Source organism: Centroberyx gerrardi, chromosome 17 (assembly GCF_048128805.1).
Source record: "Centroberyx gerrardi isolate f3 chromosome 17, fCenGer3.hap1.cur.20231027, whole genome shotgun sequence".
NCBI classification, from domain to species: domain Eukaryota; kingdom Metazoa; phylum Chordata; class Actinopteri; order Beryciformes; family Berycidae; genus Centroberyx; species Centroberyx gerrardi.
Genome location: NC_136013.1, coordinates 19,816,755 through 19,844,338, shown reverse-complemented (window position 1 = coordinate 19,844,338; position 27,584 = coordinate 19,816,755). Strand labels below are relative to the sequence as shown.

Below are 27,584 nucleotides of genomic sequence, written 5' to 3'. Positions count from 1 at the left end.
CAAGCGTGAAAATGCACTTTATTGACTTGCGGGTGATGCATATAACTCAATCAAACGCGTGCAGTGTACATTGCCTTCCGTGCCGGAGCCGTGCCGCATCTGGTGGACATTGGGCTTTAGTTTCACAAGCATTTAGAGCTTTGAATCATCTGAGTGAGGGTCAGAGCCAGAGGGAGTTAGTATGGGAGTCTGAAGATAACATAAGTAATACCCACCATGGGCATTAAAGGTTTCTGTCATTATCTACTCGCGCTCATGCCAGTTGAAACACAGGTGAAGTTTGTTAGTCCATATAACACACCCGGAGCTTCCCAGCACAACTTCGTAGCAGAGTTAAAAAAAAAAGAAAAAGTTTAGAGTTCCAAAAAGAGCAGAAAAAGAACAAAAAATATAGCCGCAAGCGGCAATTGCGTTGCCTTGCCTGAGTAGTGGTGCACCGTAGGACCCCACCTGCCAAATATGGTTGCTGTAGGACTTACGGTTACTGAGCTGCAAATACTTTTAGGGGAGAAAAAGAAAGAAAGAAAGAAAGAATTCCAGCAAAAACAATAGGGTTCCAGCACTACGTGCTTAGACCCCTAAATATCCATAAATGACTCCATACAGCTGATGCAGCATAATCTAAGTCTCCTGAAGCCAATGATCGCACAGTGAGTGGAAAAGACCGATATTTACACCATTATTTAGCTCTCAGGAAAATGTATTTTAAAATCAACAGCATGCAACATGTAATCTTTCTTTTAACTATATTTTAGTTTTATTTAATGGTACACAATCTAGATTAATGCAAAAACTTACTTTAGGTCTTTTTCTGCTAAGCCTAACTGGTATAGAAAACACCCTAGTCAAAGTTTTTTGATGAACCAGTGCTCATAACTCATTGCTTACTAAGCTAAATGAGGTTATTGTTTGTGAGGACAATGTTATCAGCAGCCTCATATGCCCTGGATTAATGCTTAAACGGCCGAGAGTTTGTAAAACAGTGTCCCTTAAAACGTCCATACATTAGTTTGACTGAAGACTGGCATTGCTCTGTTAAAATGTAGACTATGAGAAATGGTACCAGCCATGGTGATTTTACTGGGATACGGGCACATTTTCTGTTTCACAGCTGGAAGCCCTACATTCAAATAAAACTAATTTGGATGGAAGATCTCAAACTAAAAATTCAGAGTCAGAGTCGGTCACTAATTCAGTGTCAATGGACCAACTCCAAAAAGTGTCACCTGATGACATTATCAATTCAAGTCTCGATGCTCTGATTTCCAGCTTAGGGAGACAGTTGTCTATGATTGACAACAGAACAACTGTTCTGACGTCAAGTGTGCCAATTCAAAATGCAGTTAAGAATGTACTATTTCAAATTTTAGGACAGTGATACATGTGCTCATACATGCAGGGGAAGAAACATGTTAGTATTTGCTGTGTTTTGTAAGTATGTTTACTTCCAGCTACAACACACACAGTCGAGGAGGGTTAAGCCATAAAATACAGTCCAGGAGGGTTAGGTTAAGCCATAAAGTACTATCCTTGGTTGTAACTAACAGTATAGTCATAGGTGTTATAATTGAGATAAGATGCTGTGAAAACATGACTTACTGGTTGAATGTGTATTTACAAATTCAGCACAGAAATGTGTCTATTTGAAAAGTTGTAAACATGCCTCTCTGATTATCATGATTATCATGCAAAAAGTCTCCTGCCCTATTATTTGATACAAGTTTATATTTGTAGAAAAGCCAAGGAGTCATTCTGTTCCTAAAGTGATATGTATTTGATAGTACATGTTTTTATAATACGTGGGGTTTTTTTTACTAAAGTTATTGTCACTCTTTTATGGCCCTTAGTTCAGTGGCCTTCCCAGCATAGAAATGTTTCTTAATCTAGTGTGTGTTCCCGGTGTTTTGGTTAGTATTTTAGGAATTTTAAGCTGTAAGAATTTATAGTAGTACTTCTACTACTCATGCTTGGTCAAACAATCTTACACCTCTCATACCCTGATCCCCAAAGAAGAAAAAAGAACCGAGAAGTGTCGCAGCTCCTGGGATCAGAAATGGAATCAATGCCCTACTCCTGCCATAACAAGGTGGGGTTGAACCACGAAGAATAAGTGGTTCTGTAGCGGAACCTATCCCTTAACTTAGAGGATGAGTTGATCAACAGAGGTTTTATTGACCCTGGAATGGTCTGGGACAATCCTGCAGATTCTATGGCCGTTGGGTCTGTGGCAGGGTGGAATGAAGTTCATCCTAAATTCGTCCTGACTTCTACCCTGTGGAGCAGTAAACCATTTTGGGTGTTCTGTAACGAACATCAGCCTGGAAGTCTGAGAAGCAGATGGTCATATAAGGTTCAACCTAACCTCATCCCTGTGTGGAGGGGTGGGGGGGTAAACCAGAATGGAGTCCCGTTAAGATAATTATCAAGGCAGAAGATTTTACCCTGTACCTCGTTCCCAAGGGAATGGGCACTGAATTGCCTTCTTCAACATTTGTGACAACTTAAGCAGATGTAAACAGCAAGTGGGATGTACGTAGACAGTTGGTATTGTGGTGTTGATTGAAACCCGGGTTATACTCAATTCTGAGAGGGTTTCAGAAGTGTTCTGAAGTTTGGACGGGGCTTCTGTCCGTGGGATGCAGTTCGAAAATTTGACAAAACAGAACGAAACAGAAACGTTGGAACACGGCGCCCCCCTCGACAGCAATTGGCCAGATGTAATAAGGTATGAAAGGGGCTGGGAATTGGAGGGAGCTACAAATTTCTGCCTGTACCTTCTCCTCAGAACAACTTCCAGTAAGCTACTGCGTAGACCACAGTGTGACTATGAGGACACCGGGAAAGCATTCAGTTCATTGAGGGAGATAGCAAAGGCTATGGGATGCAGCGTGGAGGACACAAAAAAGAAATGGAACGGTTTATGTGACAAGCTCAACAAAGACAAAAAAAACAAGCTTCAAAAGCTAAGACGAGTGGAGCCACAGGGGGAGAGATACAGCTGCTGAAGTTTTATGTGGAGCTATGCTTGTTTGACGGAGAGCCTGCAAGTAGCTTAGCACCTCCTACATATCGTAATGTTCTGAAAAACCATGAAGGTTCAGGGCTTTCAGAAGTTAGTTTTGGGCAGTTCTGATAAGCACTTCTGATTAAGCATAAACCAGGTTTTAATGACAGTGCAGACTTTCAAGCATGTTGCAGTTCTGGCCACACCCCAATCAGTGATGTCAAAGCAGGTGTTTGGCATCATCTGTCAAAGGCAAAATACCTGATTTGACATCACTGATTGGAGTGCGGCCAGAAGTACAACATGCTTTAAAGATTCAACCCATAGAGAGCAGTGCAGCAGCAATTTTCTACCTCATGTGATTTAGTATTAATTTATTTGTTAATGGAAAGCACTATAAAGTTGTATGTGGTTAAGTTGTTAGCGCTGTCAGCCATAGGCTGCAGTATCACAATACTTCTCCCTTTAGTTTCTCCTCTAGTAGGTAAAGCATCAGCCTCTTGTAGAATCCAGTCATGTCCTAAGTCATAAACTGCCAAGAACAAGGTGCATATTTTCAAATAGAAAGTTTGGCCATTGTGAATAACTTGAACAATGTGCGACGAACAATATGGTTCAATTAAATGATAAACTTGACAAAAGTCACGGGCTAACAAAATTAGTCATAACTAATTGACTTCAGAAAACTAACTCGCTGCTTGCGGCTATATTAAGTATTATTATTATTATTTAGGGGTCCAAGCACGTAGTGCTGGAACCCTATTGTTTTTGCTGGAATTCTTTCTTTCTTTCTTTCATTTTCTCCGCTAAAAGTATCTGCAGCTCAGAAACCGTAATTCCTACAGCAACCATATTTGGCAGGTGGGCTCCTAAGGCGCACCATTACTCAGGCAAGGCAGCCCATACACATTGGCCAGATGGTGGCGCTATAACAAGCAACTATAACAGGCTACATTTTGGCCAATAACTTCTGAACCGTGTGTCAGCAAAACAGCATGTATAATTGGAAGAGTTATGGGATCAGAAGAAAATCAGACTTATGGAATGAGGTAATGGAGGCGGATGAGATTATTGATAAACAGAGGGTAAAAATGACTGAAATGCCCAGACACTTATAGTGATCATTCCCTGTGAGGCAGAAAGCCGACAGATTGAGTGAGTGGAAAGGGAATTTGGGATGAGTAGGCCAAATCATAAACAGAATCTCTAACAGCACCAGGGTAGTAAACAAGCAAATGGAGTGCTGGCGTAATAGTTGCTTGTGCCTTGGAGCCGCGATGCTGTAGTCTAATGGAGCTGGGCCTGTAGACGGTGAGAAGGTAGTCTAATGGAGCCGGGTTGGACGGTCGGGTGAGTGGAGAACTCTTGAACCAAGCAAACTCAACTAGCTGCTCTCAGGGAGCGTCACAATCGAATGTGTGTGTGTGTGTGTGTGTGTGTGTGTGTGTGTGTGTGTGTGTGTGTGTGTCCAAACCACATGTTTTGCTGTGGTCTTATTTCCTTCTTGCTCATCAACCTCATGATTATGTTGTGTATCACTGAGATATGAACTTTGTGGTAAAGAAAGTACGGGCAAGAGCTGTTTGCTTGTTTGGGGGGGTGGGGTGGGGGTTAAGAGTAGGGTGCATATTTGGCGTGGCAGGATGTCTTTGTAGCCTAGGCCTACTCTGCACTGGTATGTGAGTGTAAGTCAGTCTCCTCTCACAACGGGGGTTGGACCCGGTAGTGAAGAGAGCTCGGTCACAGTGCTGCTGGTTTGTTGCCAAATATATTTTTCCTTGTATTGGTTCCTTTATTTTTTTCTTTTTCCTTTTTATGTTAACTTTGTATTTAAAAAATTTTTGATTACACTTTTGAAAAGACAATTCTGGTCTCGCCTCGCACATCTTCTTGCTCGGTAAGTTTCATCGTTTTTAGAGGCCCTCCTTATATGAATTTGTCATTAACAGGGTGCAGCCTACGAACTAGACTGTTCCTGAGGGGTGGTTGGTTAGGGGTTAGGTCTAGTCAAAGCAGAATAGGAATAATTAAATACCTCCTTGAATTGTTACCCACAATTCAAAACCTTATCTGCAGTGTCAGAGAATAGGGTCTGTCTGGGTTGGTTTGGCAGTGAGAATATAACTTGTAAGGGCTCAGTATTATTTAAGCTGTTGGAACACGTTTAACAGGTTAGGTTCATATTTGGCCTACTGGCCATAATGATGACCTCTCAAGAACCAGAGAGTGATTAGTGCTGACACTAACTTTTCTCTGGTTTGTTATGGTAGCCTATCTAATTTGCATATTAGGTATTCCCAGAACTGCATGAAAAACCAAATAAATGCATGTCATTTGTAAAATCCATTCCCCCCCATGTAATTATTTATTTCCTCAATTGCAGCAACTGTGACTTTGGACACAGAATTAAAGCATTTCTTGCGTCAAGAGCATGGAAATGTAAGACAACAAACCGTCCATAACCACTGTAACTATGGACAACAAGACACAGAAGCTCAACCTGAAGCGGGAAGTAGGCCTGGTACAAGCCGTGTCACTCATCGCAGGGACAATGATCGGATCTGGCATCTTCATGTCCCCCCAGTCGGTGCTCTACAACATCGGCAGCCCTGGAGGCAGTTTGGTGGTCTGGGCTTGCTGTGGTCTGCTGGCTTTACTGGCATCTCTCTGCTACTCCGAACTGGGCACCGTCATACAAGAATCAGGGGGAGAGTACATCTATATCCTGAGGACGTCAGGCCCAGTCGTTGCCTTCATGTTAATCTTCAGCTCTGTGGTATTTGTGAGACCTGCAAGTGTTGCCGGCATCGCACTAAGTTTTGCAGAGTACGCCGTGGCCCCTTTCTATTCGGACTGCACCCCTCCAGTGCCGGCGGTGAAGTGCGTGGCTGCAGCTGCGATTATAGTGCTAGCCACAGTGAACTGCCTGAATGTCCGGTTTGCAATGTCGGTCCAAGTGTTTTTTACGGTGACCAAGGTCCTGGCGCTGGTAGTAATTGTTATAGGAGGTGTGGTGATGCTTATTAGGGGCCACACTGACAACTTTGAAGACTCCTTTGAAAACACAAACTTGGGCATCAGTCCAATTGGTATCGCTTTCTACCAGGGGCTGTGGTCCTATGATGGCTGGAACAATTTGAATTATGTGACAGAAGAGTTGAAACGTCCAGAGGTAAGAAACAGTAGAGAACACAATTTGATATCATGCAAAGAAGAGTTATTGAGTTGGAGCAAAAAAGCAATCCATGTCACATATAGACTGATCAACTACAAATGCGTAACTGTTTGCTTGAGTGGAAAAAAAAGGGAATGCTACTGAATTCATTATTTTTACTGCTGAGGATGCCATCATGAGCAACACCGCTAAAGCTAGAATTTAGATTGCGGATTCATGTAATGTTTGAACTGTTGCATCCACATTCCCAACCAGAATATGTACTCTTATCCCCAGAAAATCCTCCGAGGAGTCGTCTTATTCACCTTTTCCAGCTTATCCAATTTACACTTGTATGGGGTGACATCACTGGTCCGGAGGTGTGGCAAATTGTTGCCTCTTGCTTGTGGTTAAGGGAGACAGAAGTGACATTCACCAATACAAAACAAGCTGTACCTGGACACAGGAATAACATTCAAAAGTTTAAATTAGGTGTCATCACATCATCTTTAAGTTGGACCCTTAGGGCTGACATATTTGACCTAAGTGGAGTCTAGATCTAGACTAAAATTCATCAGAGTAGGCTTTACCCACAAGCTAACGTAGGGAAAGAGCAAGAGACTTCTAAAATTAGGGAAAATATACAACCCAATCACTAGTAGTTCTGTCAATTAAAAACATATTTTTTTGAGTTGCAGTTTTTACGTACACAAGGAACGTTCTGAAACTCATCCCGTAGAGGTATCTTGAGAGAACATCAAGGGCGCTGCAGATGCAAAAAAGTGGATTATGTATTGTTGCTAAAGAGTATTACACTGAGCAAACTGAACTTTCCCCTGAATCCATGCAAGGTTTATTGTATGGGATGTGTAGAGAAGATCACGTGTATCAAGATAAACAAGGAGCCATATGTTCTAGCAGTAGGCAAAAGGGCATACCTGTTCTGTCTGTGCAGGATATTAACTTAGGTGTATGGGACTTTGCGGCTCCCAGGGCAGCACCCTCCAACTCCAACATCCTCGCTTAAGTTACAAGCAGCTTCAACAGATCCTGTGGATCTTGGGCCATGGGCATTAAATGGTTAAATGAGAATTTTTTTCCTGGTTGCAGAGTTTATCAGTCTAATTAGACTTGTCAAAGATGCCATCTTTACTTCCTGGATTTGATGCATTTCCTGTGAAACATGATGTTAGGGCGGAACATAATGCAGTGAGGGATCACTCAAAAGTCTAAACCAATGGAATATGAGTCAGGGAGAGAAAGACAATTTTATTTGATGGGACGGGTGCGGAGGGGCGGGATTGTTACAAAATCTGATGGTTTTATTGGTTAGAAATTTATATTTATGCGCCTACTAGTGCAGCATTAGGTCACCATTAGTTCATTTCATGGGGACTTTAACCCATTTGATGTTGCGGATTAATTTTGGAGGAAACCCAACAAAACCTGCGCAGTCAGGTTCACACCAGCTGTAAAGTTGTGCCGACCACTGATTTGAACTTAAACACACATACAAATCATGGATGAATTATCTTTAGAGTAAACAAGTGTGGGGTGACGCTTCTTTCGACCTTGGGGGAATATAGTTGGAAGTAATGAGCAAAGTCAGATACAAAGCCTTATCACACCTTGTAGGGAATTAAGTGGGTGTGTCCAAGGGTGATTCTAACTCCTTCTGTGGATATGGAAGTTTGCCTTTTATGGTTCTAACCCTGGAGCAGGATTTTCCTTTTAATGGAAAGCAGACACTTCAGAGAGCTATATGGATGAGTATTGCACCTTGCAAGAATCAAGACCAGGGGTGATTAGAATAGCCTGAGCCAGGTTCTGCTGAGTGCTGAAATGTCTGACCATCGAATTGAAGCTTGATCACTGGTAGCACATCTGAAAAACTGGTTGATCTATAATATTTTACTGCATGGATATATCTTTGTGCAAATGCTATAATGATTAACAGACATAATCTTACTAGATATAAATTTGTCTAAGAGATTGGATTCCAGTGCCCAGTGTGGAGACCTTTGAGGGTACAGCAGCGCTCACACAATGGACGGTGACAAACACAGGCTCAATCTGAAGAGGGAAGTGGGGATTACAGGAGCTGTGTCATTCATTGCCGGCACCATGATGGGATCTGGGATCTTCATATCCCCCCAGTATGTGCTGTCCACCATCGGCAGCCCCGGGGCCAGCCTAGTGATTTGGGCCTGCTGTGGGCTGATATCCATGCTGGGGGCCCTCTGCTATGCTGAACTGGGCACTGTCATCCCCGAGTCAGGAGGGGAGTACATCTACCTCCTACGGACATCAGGGAAAGTGGTGGCCTTTATGTTTGTCTTCAGCTTTGTTATTGTCATGAGGCCTGCCAGTGGCACAGGAATCGCACTGAGCTTCGCTGAATACATCGTGGCCCCCTTCTACAACGACTGCACCCCTCCAGAGCTGGTGGTGAAGTGCGTGGCTGCAGGAGCTATCATGCTGCTGGCCATTGTCAACTGTATGAATGTCCGCTTGGCCATGCTCATCCAGGTGTTGAGCATGGTGGTCAAACTGCTGGCTTTGGCGGTGATCATACTGGGAGGTGTAGTGATGCTTTTCAAGGGCCACACGGAGAACTTCGAGAATTCCTTTGAGGGAACAAATGTTGGTGTCAGCTCCATTGGGATTGCTTTCTATCAGGGCTTGTGGTCTTATGATGGATGGAACACTTTGAATTATGTAACTGAGGAGCTGAAACGTCCAGAGGTAAGGATTGCACAGTTTACTACTGACAGATTATAAACTTATGCTATCAACTACATGACACTCAGTAGAGTGCATATCTCTACCAATGCTATGCATTTGTCAAGATATGCGAATTTCACATGTCAGATTTTCAATAAAAGTTAATAATTTCTTCCATGTCCCGTTACAACTTTTCATAACTGTACCTGAAATGGGACATGAGATATGTCTATTCAAATTCTAGCAACTTCTAAACATTTTAGCTGATTATCGCAAACCTTGTGGCCAATCAGCACTGTATTTGTTCAGTGGCCATTAGGGGCAAGGGTTAAAGTGGGATTGGTAAAGTGGAGGAACTCTTTTTGCAAGGTTTGACTTCAAAAAACAGTGTTATCAAGTCAGGAATTACTGCCAGGAAATATGATTAGGACTGAAATACATTTTACAGAAATACACTGTAGATAGTCATATTTGCACCACAGAAGCATATAGCGTATTTATATGTCTTTACTGTTGTTGTTGATGAACACATGTGCACTGATGATTAGATGTCTAGTAAATATTAGAGAGAGAGTAGAAGTAAGATTACCGGTGTAAAAATCTACTTAAGTAAAAGTAAAAAGTAGCTCATTTAAAATGTAGTCAGAGTAAATGTTATGAAGTTATTGAGAGGACAGAGTTCAGTAGTTTCTTTGAAAATTTGAAATTACAAAATAAAGGCAGATTACTCTTCTCTGCTGACTGACTGTTCACTGTGACAATTTGCCAATTTATGATTGTTCCGTTTCTGTTGCTTATGGTGAGCCACAACATTTGTACTCTGTAATGGATGTGATTTAAACCTGCAATAAGTGATATCAGACCTTATAACCAATCCTGAAACTAATATGTGCTATGTGGAGATTTAATTGAGACATAGTGATATAAACCAATATCCACACAGCAGCCAGCTGTGTTGCTGTTTTCACCTCTTTTCTAAAGCTTGTTGTCAAATTCTGCTCCAGAACAAAGCTCCTCCCGCTCCATTCAGTAGCTTTTCATTTTTTTAATCTAGCTTGTCTCCTCCCTCGCTGTTTAAAAGCGGCTCTCACCCTCTCCCATTCCTGAAAAAAAATCTTGTAAGGGCGGAATCGATAAAGTGAGCGAGTAAACTTAAACTAGTAAACTTGCTACCTACCTCTGTAACCTTCAGCAGGAGAAAAATCTGTCAAAGCGAGACTGGTATGGAGAGACTTCTCCGTAGGTACGTTTAGCTTAGCTACTAGCCTTTATGGCCTTTATCCTTCCATTTGTCCTTTGTAGGCCTAAGTTTGCGCCCTCAGCCAGCCCCTGACATAAAAAACACTGGCATAGCTGTCAGTTCCAAACTGCTTATGTTAAAAAAAAAAAAAAGTAACCACCCAGAGAGCCCCCCTCCTATGTCTGTGAAATGGTTTAGTCCTGTCCTACTCGAACTTACGGGCGCGTAGGCGCGCATAGCGTTTGGAGGTGAGATCATAGCGGTGCTAAAACCAAGGAGGTTCTATATTAACACACACACAACGACACGTGCCCCCGCCCCCGTAAGACACGCGCAGGAGCACGACAGGTTAGTCATCAACCCAACCGGCTTTTTTTGGCTGGACCACAACAGCGGGGCCAGCCCTATAAACGCGAATGTCTGTCACTCACTGACTGACTGAGTGACTGAGTGATGAAGTTACATTGGTCAGCCATGGCACATCATAGGATCACAGAGCCAGAAATTTAAGTTTTGTTTTCTCCGCAATCTTGTTTTCTCCGCTGAGATCGGGAGCCCGTTTCTCCCACACAGTAAGCAGGCTGACCAATATCATGCATGTAAGCTGAAGCTAACTGAAGCTAAAGTGGAATCTATACAGTTATATCATATTGCCGTTTATTTCGATGCATATGCGCGAGTTCAGTCCACCTGACAGCCCTCTGTTCTGTCGGCGGAGAGAGAGACACAGACAAGCATGGAGGTTTTGGCGCGCCGAGGGCTTACTGCCGACGCTTCCTGGAGTTTCCCGGGGGCACGGTTCCGGCCGGTGCCGATAGCTGGGCACCGATTTGTTCCCGGTGATCCGGCCGAGATTTCGGCGGGGGTCCCGACGCCGATGCGTCACCGGGTGTCCGGCGAACGCTGTTTTCGGCACTGATGGGTACCAGAGCGACTGGGGCTTGGATCGGGAGGATCAATGCGGGCCGTGGGCGCGGTGGAGAGGACAGCGGCAGAGAGAGGAGACGGACACGGTCCAGCCATATACTAGGTTTTGACCTAGTCTTGTTTTTACGGTTGAGCACCTGCCCTCCTAAACGTCTGTGCACGGCCCTGTGTTAAAGTACAGGGAGCTGTATAAGTTTGATGGTGTTAGGTGAATCTCCACGCCCCCCTTTGGCCAATTTGTGTTAAAAATTAATCAGTTCTGCCTTGCCCCATGACCAACCTTTCCACAAAGTTCTTTGCAAATCCATTAGTAACTTTTTGGGATATCCTGCTAACAGAATGGGGTGGATGGGGGGAAAACAGTTCACATAAACAGTTATACAATAAATGACTGGCACTGTTCAGGTTAGTGTTCAAATAACAGGAAGGAAAAATCGGTTACATGCCAGAATGATATCGTACGCAAGATAAGCGGTGTTTAATTAAACACAGTTCTTGAGAATCTTTATATAGCCATAAAAACTGGCAAATGTTTTACAGTATCTTATGTTAATATTAACTTTTAATAGCCAACTTTTGCACCTTTGTTTCAAAGATTTCCACATCTCTTTGTCTGCTCGATCCATTGTTTCATACCAGTCCTACTCCGACACACATTAGCCGTACTTTTCAGATGTGTGAATACTTCTTCATCTTGGTCTGTGTTCTGTAAGATTGGATATCATCTGCCATCCGTCTGCATTTCTGAAACCAGGACTGCTATCTGGTCATGGCGGACAAAAAGCCTGAGGCCCTGAAATTGAAGCGGGAGATGAGTTTGTTTGGTGGTGTAGCACTACTTGGGGGAACCATGATCGGATCCGGTATATTCATGTCCCCGCAGTTTGTACAGGCCTACGTAGGAAGCCCTGGAGCAAGTTTGATCATCTGGGCTCTCGCGGGTCTCATATCTATGCTTGCAGCGCTGTCTTATGCCGAGCTTGGGACGATCATTTGTGAATCCGGCGGGGAATTCATCTACATACTGCGGATCTACGGCCCGTTTCCTGCTTTCTTTGCAGCATTCACCTTCATTATAGTCTCGAGGCCATCGGGCATCGCAGCAGCAGCTCTCAGCTTTGCAGAATATGCCATAGCACCCTTCTACACACGTTGCCCTCCTCCTCAGTTGATAGTGAAGTTTGCTGCTGCTGCGATTATACTGGTTGCTGCCGCGGCCAACATCTTGAATGTGCGCATTGCCATCAGGATCCAGGTGGTCTTCCTGGTGGCCAAGGTGTTGACGTTGACGGTCATTGTCATCGGAGGGATAGTGGCGGTCATACAGGACAGCAGTGTCATTGTGGAAAATTTGAAAGTTGAAAATTCGTTCAAAGGCACTCAGTACTCTGTGAGTGCTCTAGGGATGGCTTTGTTTCAAGGCCTCTGGTCGTTTGCTGGCTGGTACAACTTGAACTATGTCACTGAGGAGTTGAAAAGACCACAGGTGAGACTGGAAGAACATATAGATTGTCCCCTGTGCGTGTGTGTGTGTGTGTTTGTTTCTGTTCAAGTCAGTGCTCAGCACAACTTTGCAGGAAAGTTGCAAAAAAACACTGAGAGGGAGGGTGTCACGGGGATGCCCGATGCCCTATATTAACATACACCGCCAAACATTACCTGCATTAACTTTCATTTCTTTACCATAGATTACATCTTGGCGCCACTAAGAAATGTTAGTTAAGTGTTACAATTATCACATAAAGGCCTTAGTCTGGTATTTTAATCAGAGTAAGGTCATAATCAACGGAAGCATAACCTGCTTAACACATCTTGGTTTCTGCACTCTTTGGTTTTATTTGACCATACAAAACACTTTAGTCTGATTTCATTCTAAATGCGTCAAAACGTTCACAGAGGAAACTGATCCAAATGCAGCAGCAGCGTGTTTGTTTCTGCAAATGACAACACACACAGGGACACTCCTGTGTTACATGCTGTGTGAGTCCATTACGGTCTCTTCTGCTTCCAGCTAACACTGACAATAACACAGCTTGCATCAAGGTGTTCTGCAAACAACCGAACACACATCTGGGTTTTGATTGTTAGATTCTCGCATTTTCATTGTAGTCTGTGTCTCACTGCAGTGTTCCAGCCATACTGGGAGGCCTACCGGCATTGGCGTTATTTAACATTCCCGCCTGCATTGTTGACGTAATTCCGCAATCTTTACACATTATATAATTAATTCAAAAGTTAAATAAAGAAGCGGAGACATTTCATTATTTATCATGTTTAATTAAACAGTTTGCAAATTACTCTTACCCCGTGTATTTTTCTTCTCCTGCACTTGGCAGTTCCAGTTTTAGACCCAGAGTGCGAAACTGAGGCGGAGGAGTCCAACCTCATTTGTAGAGAGGGGTGGCAGTGGAATGTGCCAAGTGTGGTTGAGTAGAGGGGGGTCCAAATTGATAAAAGTATACATTTTTTAATGCATCAGACTGATGATAGGGTCATTGCAATTTATTATGGTTGTCACATAGTTATATCGATGTAATAATAATTGTATTGAATCAGACCCTTGATGTATTGTTGCGTTAATTGAAGACTAATTATGTTTTGTCTTCATAGGAGGGGCTTAGAGTATATAGGAGGCCAGCACCCATGGGTGCCCGCTCACTCTGCCTCGCTCCAGCCAGGAATTGGGACCAGGACTGCTGGCCTAATAGCATAGGGCCCACGTCAGGGGCTTAGCCTATGTTTTGGTTTATAGCTTAGTTCTGCCTTTGTTATTTTTGTAGTTTTCTTGATTCATTATCTATTTCTTTATTTTTCTTTTCAAAACATTTTGAATATTTTTCATTTTTGTGTTTTTTTTACAACTCATCTTGTAAATAATCCTGGTTTCTCCACAATAAATCCCACGTGGTGATATTGAAGCCTGCCTCGGCCTGTGCCTTCCTCTTCTACCCACTCGCCATCCTAACAGAGGGTTTTAAGCTATTTTCCCAAATCAGTGTACCTTGGACTTACATAATGAAGTCTGAATTCATGACACAGCATTTAACTGCTAGTATAATTTTCCAATTCATTTAGCAGCGCTTTGCTTTCATCCAGATTCACCCTAGATTCCAGATTCATCATTACAAATTAATGGTGTAATTTTTTTGTCATCTCTCGGTCAGGTGAATCTTCCCAGAGCTGTTCTGATAGCCATTTCCATGGTGACTGTGTTGTATCTGCTGGTGAATGTGAGCTACCTAGCAGTAATGACGCCTAAAGAGCTGATGTCCTCCAACGCTGTGGCAGTCACCTGGGGGTAAGACAGCACCTGATGTCACTGGGAAGTTGCTGGGGACATTAAGAAATTACCAGTATCCAGAGGCGGCGACTCGAGTCACATGACTTGGACTCAAGTCAAGACTCAAGTCACAATTTTAATTGCTTGAGACTTGACTTGATGCATGAAGATAATACTTGAGACTTGACTTGACTTGACTTGGGTTCTGGTGACATTGACTTGTACTTTGACAACTTGAAAAGGTTTCTAAATGCCTGAATTTAAATTGTTTTCTGAAATTGTATTGAATGACTGAATTTATTGACGTTTAAACTGATTTTAGAAATCAAACTCATGATGCACCAAGTTTTTATCCTATTAAAACCATATTGCATTGAAAAGTCCTAGATATTTTGTTTTCTTTAAGATATTAAATTGATACTGTACTGACTAACTCTACATTTCGACTTGAGACTTGACTTGGTAATCTACATTTAGACTTGACACTTGACTTGAGACTTGACATTAATGACACGGACTTGACTGGATAATCTACATTTAGATTTGGGATTTAACTTGAGACTTGTGCCTCAAGACTTGAAACTGACGGGCCTCGAGCAAAGTTGACTTGCACCTCTGCCAGTGCCAGATTCAGATAGTTGGTTCCAGAGAGATAGTTTGATTTGCTATTTCTGTCGTTAAAACAGGTTAAAATGGCAAAATGTTAAAGGGGCATTACGTAATCTAGGACCTTTATCAACTTCTATTGGAGACCAATAGGAGTTGCAATAGCATCGATAGAACCACCCATGTCTCGAAAGAGTACGGGCTTGAAAGTGAATTTTAAAAGCCAGAAGTCTCAGCACCAGGTGAAGTAATCGTTGAGTCATTATTGGTATTGATCAGCTATTATGTTCTTGAAACCTTTATTCCTTTGGCTGCCATTTTTTTAAATTTCATGACAATTTGGACTAAATATGGGGGAAAGGATGTTGTGTGAACTCCTAACCTTTGCCGTTTTTCAACAGGAATAAGATGCTGGGCAGCTGGGGGTGGATCATGTCTGTGGCTGCAGCATTATCTGCTTTCGGCTCACTGAATGGATCATTTTTCAGCGGTGGCCGTGTGTGCTTTGTTGCTGCAAGGGAAGGACACATGGTGAGAATCTCATTACCTCCTTCTGGGCTCATCTCAAGTTTGAGTTTTCAAGATGTTGGCAGCTTGTGTGAACTACTTATTCCTGTGCAAAAATGTGAAAGTAAATTATAGTACAGGTCATTGAAGTCCCAAATCAGATACAAGAAATTATATGTATCAGGGACAAACAATTATCCTAAGGGAAAACTAGGGCAGGGGTGGCTCTCCAACTGTGAAAAAAGACTCAGTCACCTCAATTCTTCATTTTACAGGTTTCTTTTTTTTGTATTCTGACCATTTTTCTTTCCTGCTCTGAGAAAGGCCACCAAAATCAGGGCGAAACATGTCAATATGGCTCCTTTGTAAAGAAAAATGGTCTTTTTTGGAGTGCTGCCCCGGCCCTAGTTTTCCCTTAGGGTAATTATTTGACAGTGATTGGTTTGTGGCAGAGCACCCAATCAAACTTAGGAGGTCTGCATTTACTTTTTTACTTTTTTATAACATTCATCTCTTCTTTGTAGCCAGATATTCTGGCCATGGCTCATGTCCACAGACTGACTCCGTCTCCAGCACTGATCTTCACCACCGTCGTCTCCCTCCTAGTTCTGATCCCTGGAGACTTCCAGTCCATTGTCAACTTCTTTAGGTAAAAACTAGATCCACTCTTTCAGTGCAGATTGAATGATTCATCAACACTTCATAATAACAATCTTTAATAAGATATTTAAAAATAATTTGTCAATGACTGAATGTTTATTGGTCAATTTAAAACATCACAGAAAATAGAAGTGTTACCAATGGCTTATTAATCATTTATATCATAAAACAACCAGACACAAACCAGAATTTTTTTTTTTTTCATTTTTTTAAATTTCGTAATAATCAGTATACACACGTATTCAGTTGGAAAATAAACTTTTTGCTATGATTTCATCTGATTTCATCAGTTTAGCAAAAAGGCTATTTTACTCCAGTATAACCATGCATATGTAAACAAATCTTTTGTATTGTTTTAGCCTTCATATTCTGTCTGTCCTTTATTTAAGCTTGGGTTTTTTACTGTTAATCATACAATAATCTATGAATAGTTTGTAAAGTTAACAAATGATGGGCATAATAAACAATAAACAACAAACAACAACAAACATGGAATGGTCATCCAGGCACTGGCCTAAGGTATGAGCAAAGGGCTGATAGTGTCTGGGTGACATAAACAGTCAAGTGCAGGTAGATGTCAAACAGGGTGGTGGACAGAGCTGAAATCTGCATATTAATCCTCTATATTAATACTCTAGATTGCCAGATTATCAAATGTATCACTAGATTGCTGCAATGTATGTTGGATTTTTTTTCTAATGTCATAAATTAAGTACATCAGCAATCCAGCTTGATTGTGAGGGTGGTTTGTCTCTTTTAGAGTGCAGGAGAATTTAACGTCCCCAGGAGGGTCAGGAAGGCAACAAAGTCTGCCTTAACAATACTTCTGGGGTACTGGGGTACTGTTGTTTTGTTAACCCCATTGGCAAGACACCAAACAGAGGAACATTCAGGTCAAGAGTGATAGGCAAAGGGATTTGTATGTATGAACTCCCAGTATGATAACAAGAAGGGTCAAGACCAGAACATGTAAGTTCTGTATGTTCTCTTGAAGAAATGTATTCGTCCAGCCAGCGATAAAGGGAGAAGAGACCGATAAAAGTCATGAGTTGTGATTAAGTAGGGGGAAAAAATTTACTCCAAATAGGTCACTGAAAGAATCTGTTACACAAGTACCCAAATATGTGAACTTATTCTGTGCTAACTTGAAGGGCAACTGGGCAAAGGGGTATTTTTTGGCAGCTAGGTTGACTGCCATAAGTTCACTCCTCAGTTTATAGCCTGATTCAGTTTATATCCTGATATTAAACTAAAATGTTCAAGTAGGGTCAAGGTATGGGGTCGTGAATTCTTAGGGTCAGAGATGAACAATAATAAGTAATCTGCATAGAGGGAAACTCTCTGTTCAACTCCAGCTCTATTGATGCCTGCAATGTTCTCGTCATGACAAATAAAAGTGGGGATAGGAGACATCCCTGTCTTGTGCCTCTACCCAGAGTAAATTAATTGGACTAGTTATTGTTTGTATGCAGGCATGCCACAGGAAAGGTGTACACTAGTCTGACCCAAGAGAGATATTTCTCACCTATCCAAATCTTTTCAGTGTCTCAAAACAGTAACACAACTCCACTCTGTCGAATGCTTTTTCGGCATCCATAGATACTATTACTGGCGTTTGAGAAGATGATGAATTATAGAGAATATGTAAATCTTGCTACTTGCTACTTAGTACTACATATTATATCTGATATTTTCATCTGTTACATTCCTTCTTATGTGTACAAAGAATATACAACGTGTTTCTCTTTGTCTAACAACATTCATCTTCATTGCTGTTGTCAGTTTCACTGCCTGGTTCTTCTACGCAATCACCCTGTCTGGACTCCTGTATCTTAAGATCAAGAAGCCAGAGCTCCCCAGGCCATACAAGGTCAGTTTCACTTGTTCACTCTGTTACATCCTTGCCAACGAATACTACTTGCTGCTGATCAAAGTAAACTGCTGATTAATCACAGTAAAAGAATTTAAAGACTGAAATTCAAGACTACTGATGAAATGCATGTGTGAAATGATTTTTAAAGATTCTTGTTCGCTTCCGCCCAAGACATCTAAACCACTTTCTTTTTGTGCTTTCACCAAAATCTGCACTGTATGCTCTAGTTCAGTGGTTCTCAACTTTTTGTTTCTGGGCAAACTTAATCAAAAAACAAAATTCTGAGCAACATCAAATTATTGGCTGCTTTAAACAATATCAGATTTTAGTTATTTGTTGGAAATGTCAAATAAAGTCTGATTTGAACATTAGTGGGCAAGTAAACACTGGATAAGCTCCAAATTAGCTGCAGGAAAAAAATACCACCGTAAACAAAAATTTGTGTAATTTGCTCATTTATCATTTGAGCAAAATCTGAAAACACACATTGGCTTCTTCCACAGCACACTGGATAAGAAGCAGAGCTTTATGTTATAGCTGGTATCCTCTTGATGATGATTTTCTCTTCCTCTCTTCACAGGTTCCCATTTTAATCCCCATATTGGTCCTCATTGCAGCAGTTGCCCTTGTGCTGGCACCCATCATAGACGATCCCCAGATAGAATACCTCTATGTGACTTTATTCATCTTCAGCGGAGTTTTCATCTATGTGCCCTTCATCCATTATAAGCTCTGCCCCAGCCTGTTGAAGAAGGTTACAGTATTCCTGCAGCTATTGTTAGAGGTTGCGCCTGCAGATAAAAACCTGTGATTTGAGCAGAATTTACATGACAATTTGGCAAAACCTTGAAAAGCAAGAAATCTTATATTGGGAATGTTATGGAACATCTGCCTTTTCACTACAGACATACTTTTAGGTTTATCTGACTCAAACTAGTTTTACACTATTCTCCTATGCATGTTGTTTATGGATACAAGGCATGTGGGAGTTTTGAACTTCATTGCAGGTTTTTGTTAACATGTGCAGTGGATCAGTTTGGCCACTTATTTTGGCTGCTGTAAAAAAAACCAGAAATAATTGCTATGCAGCAATTGGTCAAAAATCACTAGTTTCTGACAGTATTGTATCTTTCAAAGATGTTAAGTATAGGCTTTGTGTTTGAGTTTTTGGTTTTGAACTTTTTGCAATCTAACATGTAATCCCTCTTTGCTTCACTGACTTTCTTAGTCAAATTAGAGATTTACAGGAATAGGAATCAGATGCATCCACAGGTTACACAGGTATCCCACACTGTGCTCCAGCACTGTTTTTATTATGACCTAAAATCCAGGTGTGATGTATTGAAGGGGCCTGGTATGACACTCCCCAGCAAAAAATACATAATACATACATATATTACAATTGTGAAAAGAAGAAATCAATATATTCAAAATGTCTAACTATAACCAAAAGATGAAGTATGAATAATAGGTTATGAAATTTTTGCCTGTGAGACAATTCATCCCAAGCGAGTACTGATAAAAGTGAATACTTTACAACCTAGATTTTCTGTTGTTTGATTTTTATACATAAACATAAATTTATTGAATTTCCATTCCACCTTGATAGAAAAGACTATTTGCATAGGTTTCAGACCAAAACCTTTATATCAACTCTAATTATAGATCTATTAGATCTGTTCTTTTTGGGGGAGAAGTTATTCTCAATAGGGACTCCTGTTCTTGCACATGTAAATATTCAAGAAAGCTTTTCATGCACTCCTTAACACCTCCAAACATGGACTACTCTTCACTTACACTGATACCCGGGTGGGAAATAAACACCAACCACAAACCAAATTCCGGAAACTTTTTGGTTATGGCTGGTTTGTTTAACTGAGGGCAAAAACTTCTGCTGCAACCTTGCAGCTCCTCCAAATTGTATGAGTTAAGAAGAACCAAAGGAAAGAAAAGAAATCAGCTACTTTTGGAATACAACTGAGAAAGTTTTAAAATTAAAAACCTATGCATTTAGACTGCAGCACAGTAGCCAGCTACTGTGGTTGTTAAACAAAAACTTTCCCACCCTCACTGATGCATAGAACAGGACTTTCAAAGCCACTCTTCAACACATTGTTTTAACATGTTTTACTTTTTTAACACAGACATTTTCTTTTATGTTTAACCTGTTTTAAAACAATGATTACTGTTTTAAATGCATGTTACGGTTTTACAGATTTATGATTTGTGACTGTTGATTATAATGAAATGGTGACATGTTCTACTGAATGTGCATTGGAAACAGCATAGGTTTGAACTAATGTACGTATGTATGTTTTTTTTGTAAAGAAAAACTCATTAAAGCAAAAATCCATGCCAAATAGAACATTATTCTTATAACCATAGACAACTCAGGTAATATATATGAACAAGTACAATTAGTAGTAAACTCTGGGATTACTATTCATCCAAAGGACATAAGTGATGCATTTAACCAGCATTTTGCTGCTGCAGGTCATCCTGATCTTACTGGCCCATCTGTTCACTCTAGGCCTAGTAGTATTATTACATTGTCTCCTTCTGAAACAGTCAATGTTACTTCCCATAACAGTGATGTATCCTTCTCCTTCGGTTTGTTTTCTTTTACTTAAGTATTTGATGCTCTGTTAGCTTATCAGCTATTAATGTAAAAAAAATCTGTTGGAGAGGATGGTTTAGATCCTTTTTTCCTAAGGCTGTCTGCGCGCCAAATTGCTGAACCATTAACTCATATTTTCAATCTTACTATTCAAACTGGTACAATTCCAAAACTCTGGAAATCAGCTCATCTACTCCCACTTCATAAGGGAGGAAGTTGTAGTGACTTAAACAACTATCGTCCTATTCCTAAATTGTGCTGCCTAGCCAAAATACTGGAGTCCTTAATTAACTCACAACTTCCAAACTTTCTCAGTAGGTTTTCCATTTTAAATGAAGTGCAGTCTGGTTTCAGAGCTGGCCACAGTCCCATCTCTGCCTGCTCACTCGTTCTAAATGATATAGTGTCATGTTTTGATAATAAGCAACACTGTGCAGTTCTTTTCGTTGACCTGTCAAAAGCATTTGATACAGTTGATCATGTGCTTTTATTAGATTGACTCTGCTCTATTGGGCTGGATCACAATGCCTGCAATTGGTTCAGGAATTACCTCTCTGACAGATCTCAGTGTGTCAAGGCTGGTATTATTAAATCGAATTTCCAAGGTATAACTAAAGGTGTTCCGCAAGGGTCAATACTTGGACCTGTATTGTTTTCAATTTTCATCAATGCAATTGTTCCCTCACTGTTAAATTGTCAATTCCACCTTTATGCAGATGACACAGTGCTGTATTGTAGTGTGGACTCTGTACAACAAGCCCTACAAAATGTACAGCTTGCATTCAATTCCTTACAGACCATACTTGGGTTGGTATTGAATGCAGATAAAACTAAATATATGCTATTTTCCAAGACCAAGAAACTACACATAGTAAATTTACAGCTGTATACTCTTGATGGCACATTGGTCGAAAGAGTACCACATTATAGGGGAGAGCGGGGTAAGTTGTCACGTGGGTAAATTGTCTCAGTGGCTTTATTTCTGAAACAAAATATTTTAGAGCCAAAAGTCCAGTTACAAAAATGTTTACTTTCCTAATAAGAGGTTACCTATGTTGAATACAACAATTTAAGTCAAAGCTCAAACACTCAATCAAGCAATTATAGCTGAAGGTAAATAACGAAAATCTTAGTGTTAGTGTTTTTCTTCTCATTTTTTTCTTATAAAGGAATGAAAATATTTATACATTGTGACACATAAAAGCAAGGGTCAGCTATAACCTGATCTTTAATTTGAATGGTTTAGTGAAGCTATGTGCTCAGGGAAGGGACCTTTGTCAGGAATGCCTGGATGGGGCATGTTGTCACATTGATTTTGGGGCATGTTGCCATAACTATCCAAATCCTTTTTATGATTAGAAATATCTTTACATTCATTCTTTTCTGAATAAATATGATTTTGGTACTTGCACTATTATTACTGTTTTGTCTGAGCATCCCAGGATAGGCGAGGGACGAGTTATTTTACCTGGTGTGTGGTGGGTGTCGATTTCTGAGATGAAGTATGTTGTTTTCAATACAAGAGTATGTTTTTCATGTTATTACAGTATATATACTTCAGAGGAAATGGAATTGTGTGCACAAACACAGCACACTTGTCTATGTGACAACATGCCCTGACATGGGATAAGTTGTCACAAGTTATCAAGTGGTATTTCATCAGTAATAACTTTTTCTTCCAGTAAATTATTCAAAATGTAAAATAGATATTGTAGCTCAGCAGTAAGGCACTACTGAGAAATACACCAATGAGTAAAAAGTGTGACAACATGCCCTTCTCTCCCCTAAGTACCTTGGAATTTGGATCAAAGATAAATTCTCTTTCAAATCTCACACTGATAGACCAAGTTGGGCTTTTTGTACAGAAATAAATGATGTTTTTCTTTAGATAGCAGAAAAAAGATTATACAGGCAACATTTGGTGATGTGATTTATATGCATGCTTCAGCAACAAAAAACAAAACAAAATAAAACAATTCCACAGATCCCATTTACCATGCGGCATGCTGCCCTTCGTTTTTTACTGGTAATAGATTTAGGACACATCATTGCACACTGTATTAAAAAGTGGGCTGGCCATCTCTTTCTTTGAGGCCAGAGCATCACTGTATATCATTTGTTTACAAGGCTCTCTTGCAGAAGCTTCCTCATTACGCAATGTCAGAAAATGTGTCCCAACTGCTAACGTGCACCAACAGGCCTATCATCTCCCTCGTCTCCCTCTTTCTTGCGTTCTTCAGATTCTGCATAACTCCTAATTTATTTACAATATATTTTGTTACCATCTTAATGCAGGTGTTGAATTTAAATGAAATACTCTTATACAAATTATGTGAATTTTAAAAAAGTTTATTAAATAATTGTTTTTCCACCGAAAAGGATAAAACATGGTTAAGTCATGGTCAATTCATAGTGCAATGTTCACATGACAAAAGATTGTTCAACACAAAACAGGGAAGAGCATGGATGGGAGAGAGAAGCATGTGTGTCTATGCATGTGTGTGTGTAATGTGTATGCGTCTGCACACACGTTTTTGTTCATGTGTGTAATGAAATTGATCACTCCGTCCATCAAGTCTGTCCATTCATGTGTGAGTCAGGTTAAAATTTTTCTGTCCATTTTAAATTTAGAAGGGAGGTTTTTTTTTGTGTCTTTTTTTAACTAAATTCTTTTCCTCTTTTTGTTCACCGTTGTTACATGACAAACAGCTTGCTAGCCTTCTTCTTTGAAACCAGTAGTTTTGTATGGGTAAGCTTCTCAGTGTTAAGTTCTCAGTGCCTATTGAATCCAATGAGGAATAGTAACAATGCAGATGAGCTGTTTTTCCAAGTAAAATAATGCTGCGATGTAGAATTTCACAAGTACCCTGTAAACAAAAACGGGCTGAAACTGAACATGTCAAGGTATATGTAAGTGTGTGTTTAGTGTGTGTATGTGTGTGTATGTGTCCCTCTAAGTCCTGTTCAAAAATCACTCCGCTCCCGTCTTCTTCTCTGTGCTGTTTGAAGCGTTTGACTGGTTTTCGGACTCGTCGTCGCAGCTCCGCTCCCCCGTCCCGCCGTCGCCCCCTGGCGCTGACTGGTGGTACAGCGCGTGAAGGCGCTTGGCGTTCACGTCGGCGTCCTCCGCCGCCTCGCAGCACTTTATCCAGGTCTGAGGAATGGTCTCGATGCCGTAGTGGGCCCCGGCGATGGCCCCGGCCATGCAGGCTATGGTGTCCGTGTCCCCGCCCAGGGCCAGGCTGTACGCCATTGTCCTCTGCAGGCCGCCGTAGTTCTCCGGAAGGCTGTCCCGCGGCTGCAGGCAGTGGAGGACGCAGAAGATGGCGGTGGGGACAGAGTGGAGGGCCGCGATGCCGTTACCTGGGAGAAAGGAAGAAGGGAAATGTTGAGTGATGAGAGGGACAGACAGGGAAAAAAACAATGGATGGGAAGCCAACAGGTTCATTGGAGCTTAACTAGCTTAACTTTATATAAAAATACACCCATTTTATCAGTCTAAATCACAAAGTGGGGCTACAATAGAGAAGAGTGTCCCATCCCCCTTTATTGAGATGCTGTAGATTGGTCTGATTTGCCCAAATGAAATTCTGGCGTCTGCCACAAGAAGTGACAAATCAAAACTTAAGAGCGAAATACAGAACTTTTTTTCCCACAATCTCCAATCTGTCATCCTTTCCTTCTTTATTTAAAGTCTTCTTTCCCATCCTTCCATTACCTGTTTCCCCCCTGTATTCATATTCATATTCATATTCATATTCATAGACAATGTGAGTAAACTGTGCATTCCAGGTTTGTGGAATGCACAGTTTACTGACATTGTATTACGTGATTTCTGGGTAATGAAGTCCTTCAAACTATCAAAAATTCAAACAGTTCTCTTCCACTGCCACTTGAGGCCGCCAAAGTGCAAAGTACCCCAGTGCAGCTTTAATGATCCCTGTGGGTCATTGCAACAGGATACAACAATGAAAAATATATAGAATATGAATACAGGGGCAAACGGGCAATGGAAGGATAGGAAAGAAGACTTGAAATACAGAAAGGATGGATGGCATGTGTAAAGATAGATGACTTGACATATAAACAGAAAGATGGATAAATAGACAGATACTGACCCAGTTCAGATATGACCTCCTCTATGCTGACCTTGCTCCTGTCCATCAGGTCTTTGACTCTGTGGAGGCGCTCGCAGAAAGGCTTCTCTGCCTCCTTCAGGCTGGAAAGACACACCGTGTTAATGTGGGTTAAAGGGGACTGACACTCATTTTTTTTTAATGACTCACAAATGACATTCCTAATACAGTTTGAATTGCATTCAACTGAAATCCTGAATCATCTGCACATCCCTTCTTATCATACCGGTGCCCGTATTCTGACTGGTCATGTGACCTGACCAGCCACCGGAATTCTCAAGTTGGATGGAATTGGGCACAAATTATGTGATTTTCACAGGTGGGATCTTCTCACATTAGTTGTCTAAGGAGAAACCACATGGCAGGTTTGGATATTATATTATTACTTTAAAAGCTAACCACATCTACTGGCAGCCATGTTTGACATTGAATGTGATTGTTTAAAAAAATCTGGACAAATCTGGACATTATACTGCCAAAAACCTTTTGGACATGTATAATTTTCCATAACTTTTTCAGACCAAATTCCATAACTTTTACATGTTCCCAGACTGTGGAAACCCAAAGCTCGGATCAGATGTTTTTTACCTGCTTAGACAGGCATGAAAAGATCAGATGTGTACCAGTGCAGACTTAATTCTTTATGCATGCAGCACTCACACTCTGGCGTCGTTGCGCGTCGCCTCGTCGCCCTCCACCTCCTCCATCTCTGTGATCAGCCTGCTGATGAACTGCTGGGGCAAGTCTAGCGCCCCCTGCAGGGAGAGGTGGACCGCTAATGCCTGCAGCACCGCTCCGTTATAACCCAGAGAACAGGAGTGGGTCAGCATGGCTCCCAGACGGGCAAACTAGAAGAAAACAGAGAGAAATCACTCACTGTTCCAGCAGCTCATGGACAAACCATTACCGGTTTCTGACCTCTACACACTTTGGTTGCATCCTGTCTGTCTGGTATCATGAGGCATAAGTCAAACAAATTACACTGAATGTGAAAGGTTTACATGTTAGTGAAGTGTCATTATGGTGAAGAATTATTTTGTCTTTTAGAATTGCGGACACATGAAGAGAAATGCAAGAAAAAATGCAAAATAGATCCGTCATCCCTAGTGTGCCAGATGTGGCTGCTAGGAGATTTGTGATGTAACTGCAAAGCCTCTATATAAAATTTTGGCTATAGAAATTATAATTATTTTGACTATTATTTTAACAATTTTTCCAGCACCTGTGTGTAAACTTTTTCAAACTAATCACCATTCTGATAATGCAGTATGTAAAAAAAATAAGCTTTTGACTATGATAATTCAAATTAACGTAGGTGTAACAACAAACTGGATGGTTAACAGTTGACCTGAGTGGATTAATTTAAGGCTGTTAGTGAAAGAATAGACAAGTTGACTTGACCATGAAGTGAGGGAGACAACAATTTATATATACAGTATGTGCTTGTCTTGAATGTACATGTCATTAAGGAAGTGGTGTTATGCCACCAGGTCACCCTTCGCTCACCCTCTGAACATCGGTGGCGTCGGGGAAAGCCAGCGCGAAGGGGGCCGCTCTCATGGCCCCCCCGTTCCCAAAGGAGCCCCGGCCGTTGAACTGGTCTCTGGCCGGCTGGTACACGTCACTGAGCTGGGGGGACGACAGCTTCTTCAACACCTGGATCACTCCAGAACCGTAACCACGACCCGGAGACACGCTGTACTCCTTCGCAAACCTAGGGGGGCAAGAGACCAGGGCTTCAGTTTATGTGTGTAACTATGTGCTGACCATGATTTATGTTCTAGACCTCTGAGACAATATTTATATTCCACTAAAACTCTCCAGTTTGTCCAGGTGTGTTTGTGTGTGTGTGCAACCTGCGAGCCATGTCCTGCTCATCGAAGCCGGTCCGGGTGAGTAGAGACTGGACCACACAGCGCGCCATGGCCGTGTCATCACTGTACTCCAGGATACCTGACACACACACACACACACACACACACACACACACAGCTACATGTTTCATCCCACATACCAGCTGTACCTGTATTTCAACATTGTTAGTGCATTGCATTTAAGTGTTTTGTCCCATTAACAAGCTTTGGTTAACCTAATGTTCAGGCAACTGGAACATTCCTGTCATTGAATAAATATTGCTCTCACATGCAGAGACTACGAATGTAATGCAAGGCCCATTGGCAACAAGCAATATTTGGAGACAATGTAAATAGCCATACTACCTTCAGCTAAAAGAGTAAGCTATGAAGAATGAATGCATAATGAAAAACAATTGCTTCAGTTGGAAAGTTGGTAGAGCATTCTCAGTCCTATCATGTAACAGGCGATTTCAGGCTTGTCAAACTGTTTTGCATAATGGTTTGGCAAGAGAACAGCACAGCCTAAAGACCCAGTGAGGAAAGGAGGGGTGAATTATCTTGTTGCCATGCAGTCTGGTCCTCTAGTTAATGAATTGCCTCCTCCAGTGTGACATTCTCATCCCGCCCCTCTCCTCACCGTCTCCTTTGGTGTCATCGTCCAGGCTGCTCAGATGCCGCAGCACGTTTTCCATGGGAACCTCCTCCGCTCCCTCGAACTCCCCGCCGACACAGTCGCCCAGCACGGCCCCGACCAGCGCTCCCCTGAACCGGGACAAAGACGCCGGGGCCCCCGCTCCCACCGCTCTCACCGCCGTCACTGCCATTCATTCGCTGACGAAGAGCTCGCGAGTTACACCATAAACAAAGCCGGTCCGCTGACCAGACTGTCGCACAGGAATATTGTGCAAATGACAGCAACAACAATGTCGATATGAGTTTCCCTCCTGCTTCCTGGAAACGTTTTGATGGTTGTTTGACCCCGATGAAACGTTCGGGTCGT

At 41.6% G+C, this 27,584-nt stretch overlaps 2 protein-coding genes across 2 annotated transcripts; one reads left to right on the top strand and one right to left on the bottom strand.

The window, feature by feature from the left end:
* Positions 1-4,719: 4,719 nt before the first annotated feature.
* On the top strand, positions 4,720-20,255 carry LOC139911441 (b(0,+)-type amino acid transporter 1-like). Its single transcript, XM_071898977.2, has 8 exons — positions 4,720-4,901; positions 5,388-6,176; positions 14,214-14,347; positions 15,337-15,466; positions 15,967-16,091; positions 17,885-17,972; positions 18,556-19,171; positions 19,470-20,255. The coding sequence occupies exons 2-7, from the start codon at positions 5,478-5,480 to the stop codon at positions 18,784-18,786; spliced, it is 1,407 nt and encodes a 468-aa protein (XP_071755078.1). The 5' UTR covers positions 4,720-4,901; positions 5,388-5,477; the 3' UTR covers positions 18,787-19,171; positions 19,470-20,255.
* A 2,703-nt stretch (positions 20,256-22,958) lies between these two features.
* adprs (ADP-ribosylserine hydrolase) lies at positions 22,959-27,584 on the bottom strand. The gene is made up of 6 exons (XM_071898976.2): positions 27,222-27,584; positions 26,585-26,681; positions 26,235-26,442; positions 25,389-25,576; positions 24,711-24,811; positions 22,959-23,955 (listed from the first exon to the last, which is right to left on the bottom strand). Exons 1-6 carry the CDS (start codon positions 27,406-27,408, stop codon positions 23,564-23,566), a joined length of 1,173 nt encoding a protein of 390 aa, XP_071755077.1. The 5' UTR covers positions 27,409-27,584; the 3' UTR covers positions 22,959-23,563.

Excerpts from the sequence above, each read along its gene's own strand:
- adprs (XM_071898976.2), bottom strand. The coding sequence starts at position 27,408 with ATGGCAGTGACGGCGGTGAGAGCGGTGGGAGCGGGGGCCCCGGCGTCT. Across the intron at positions 25,577-26,234 it reads ACGCCACCGATGTTCAGAGG|TTTGCCCGTCTGGGAGCCAT; the intron begins GTGAGCGAAGGG and ends GTTTTCTTCTAG. Across the intron at positions 23,956-24,710 it reads GGAGGTCATATCTGAACTGG|GTAACGGCATCGCGGCCCTC; the intron begins GTCAGTATCTGT and ends CCTTTCTCCCAG.
- LOC139911441 (XM_071898977.2), top strand. The coding sequence starts at position 5,478 with ATGGACAACAAGACACAGAAGCTCAACCTGAAGCGGGAAGTAGGCCTG. Across the intron at positions 6,177-14,213 it reads AAGAGTTGAAACGTCCAGAG|GTGAATCTTCCCAGAGCTGT; the intron begins GTAAGAAACAGT and ends TCTCTCGGTCAG. Across the intron at positions 17,973-18,555 it reads AGCTCCCCAGGCCATACAAG|GTTCCCATTTTAATCCCCAT; the intron begins GTCAGTTTCACT and ends CTCTCTTCACAG.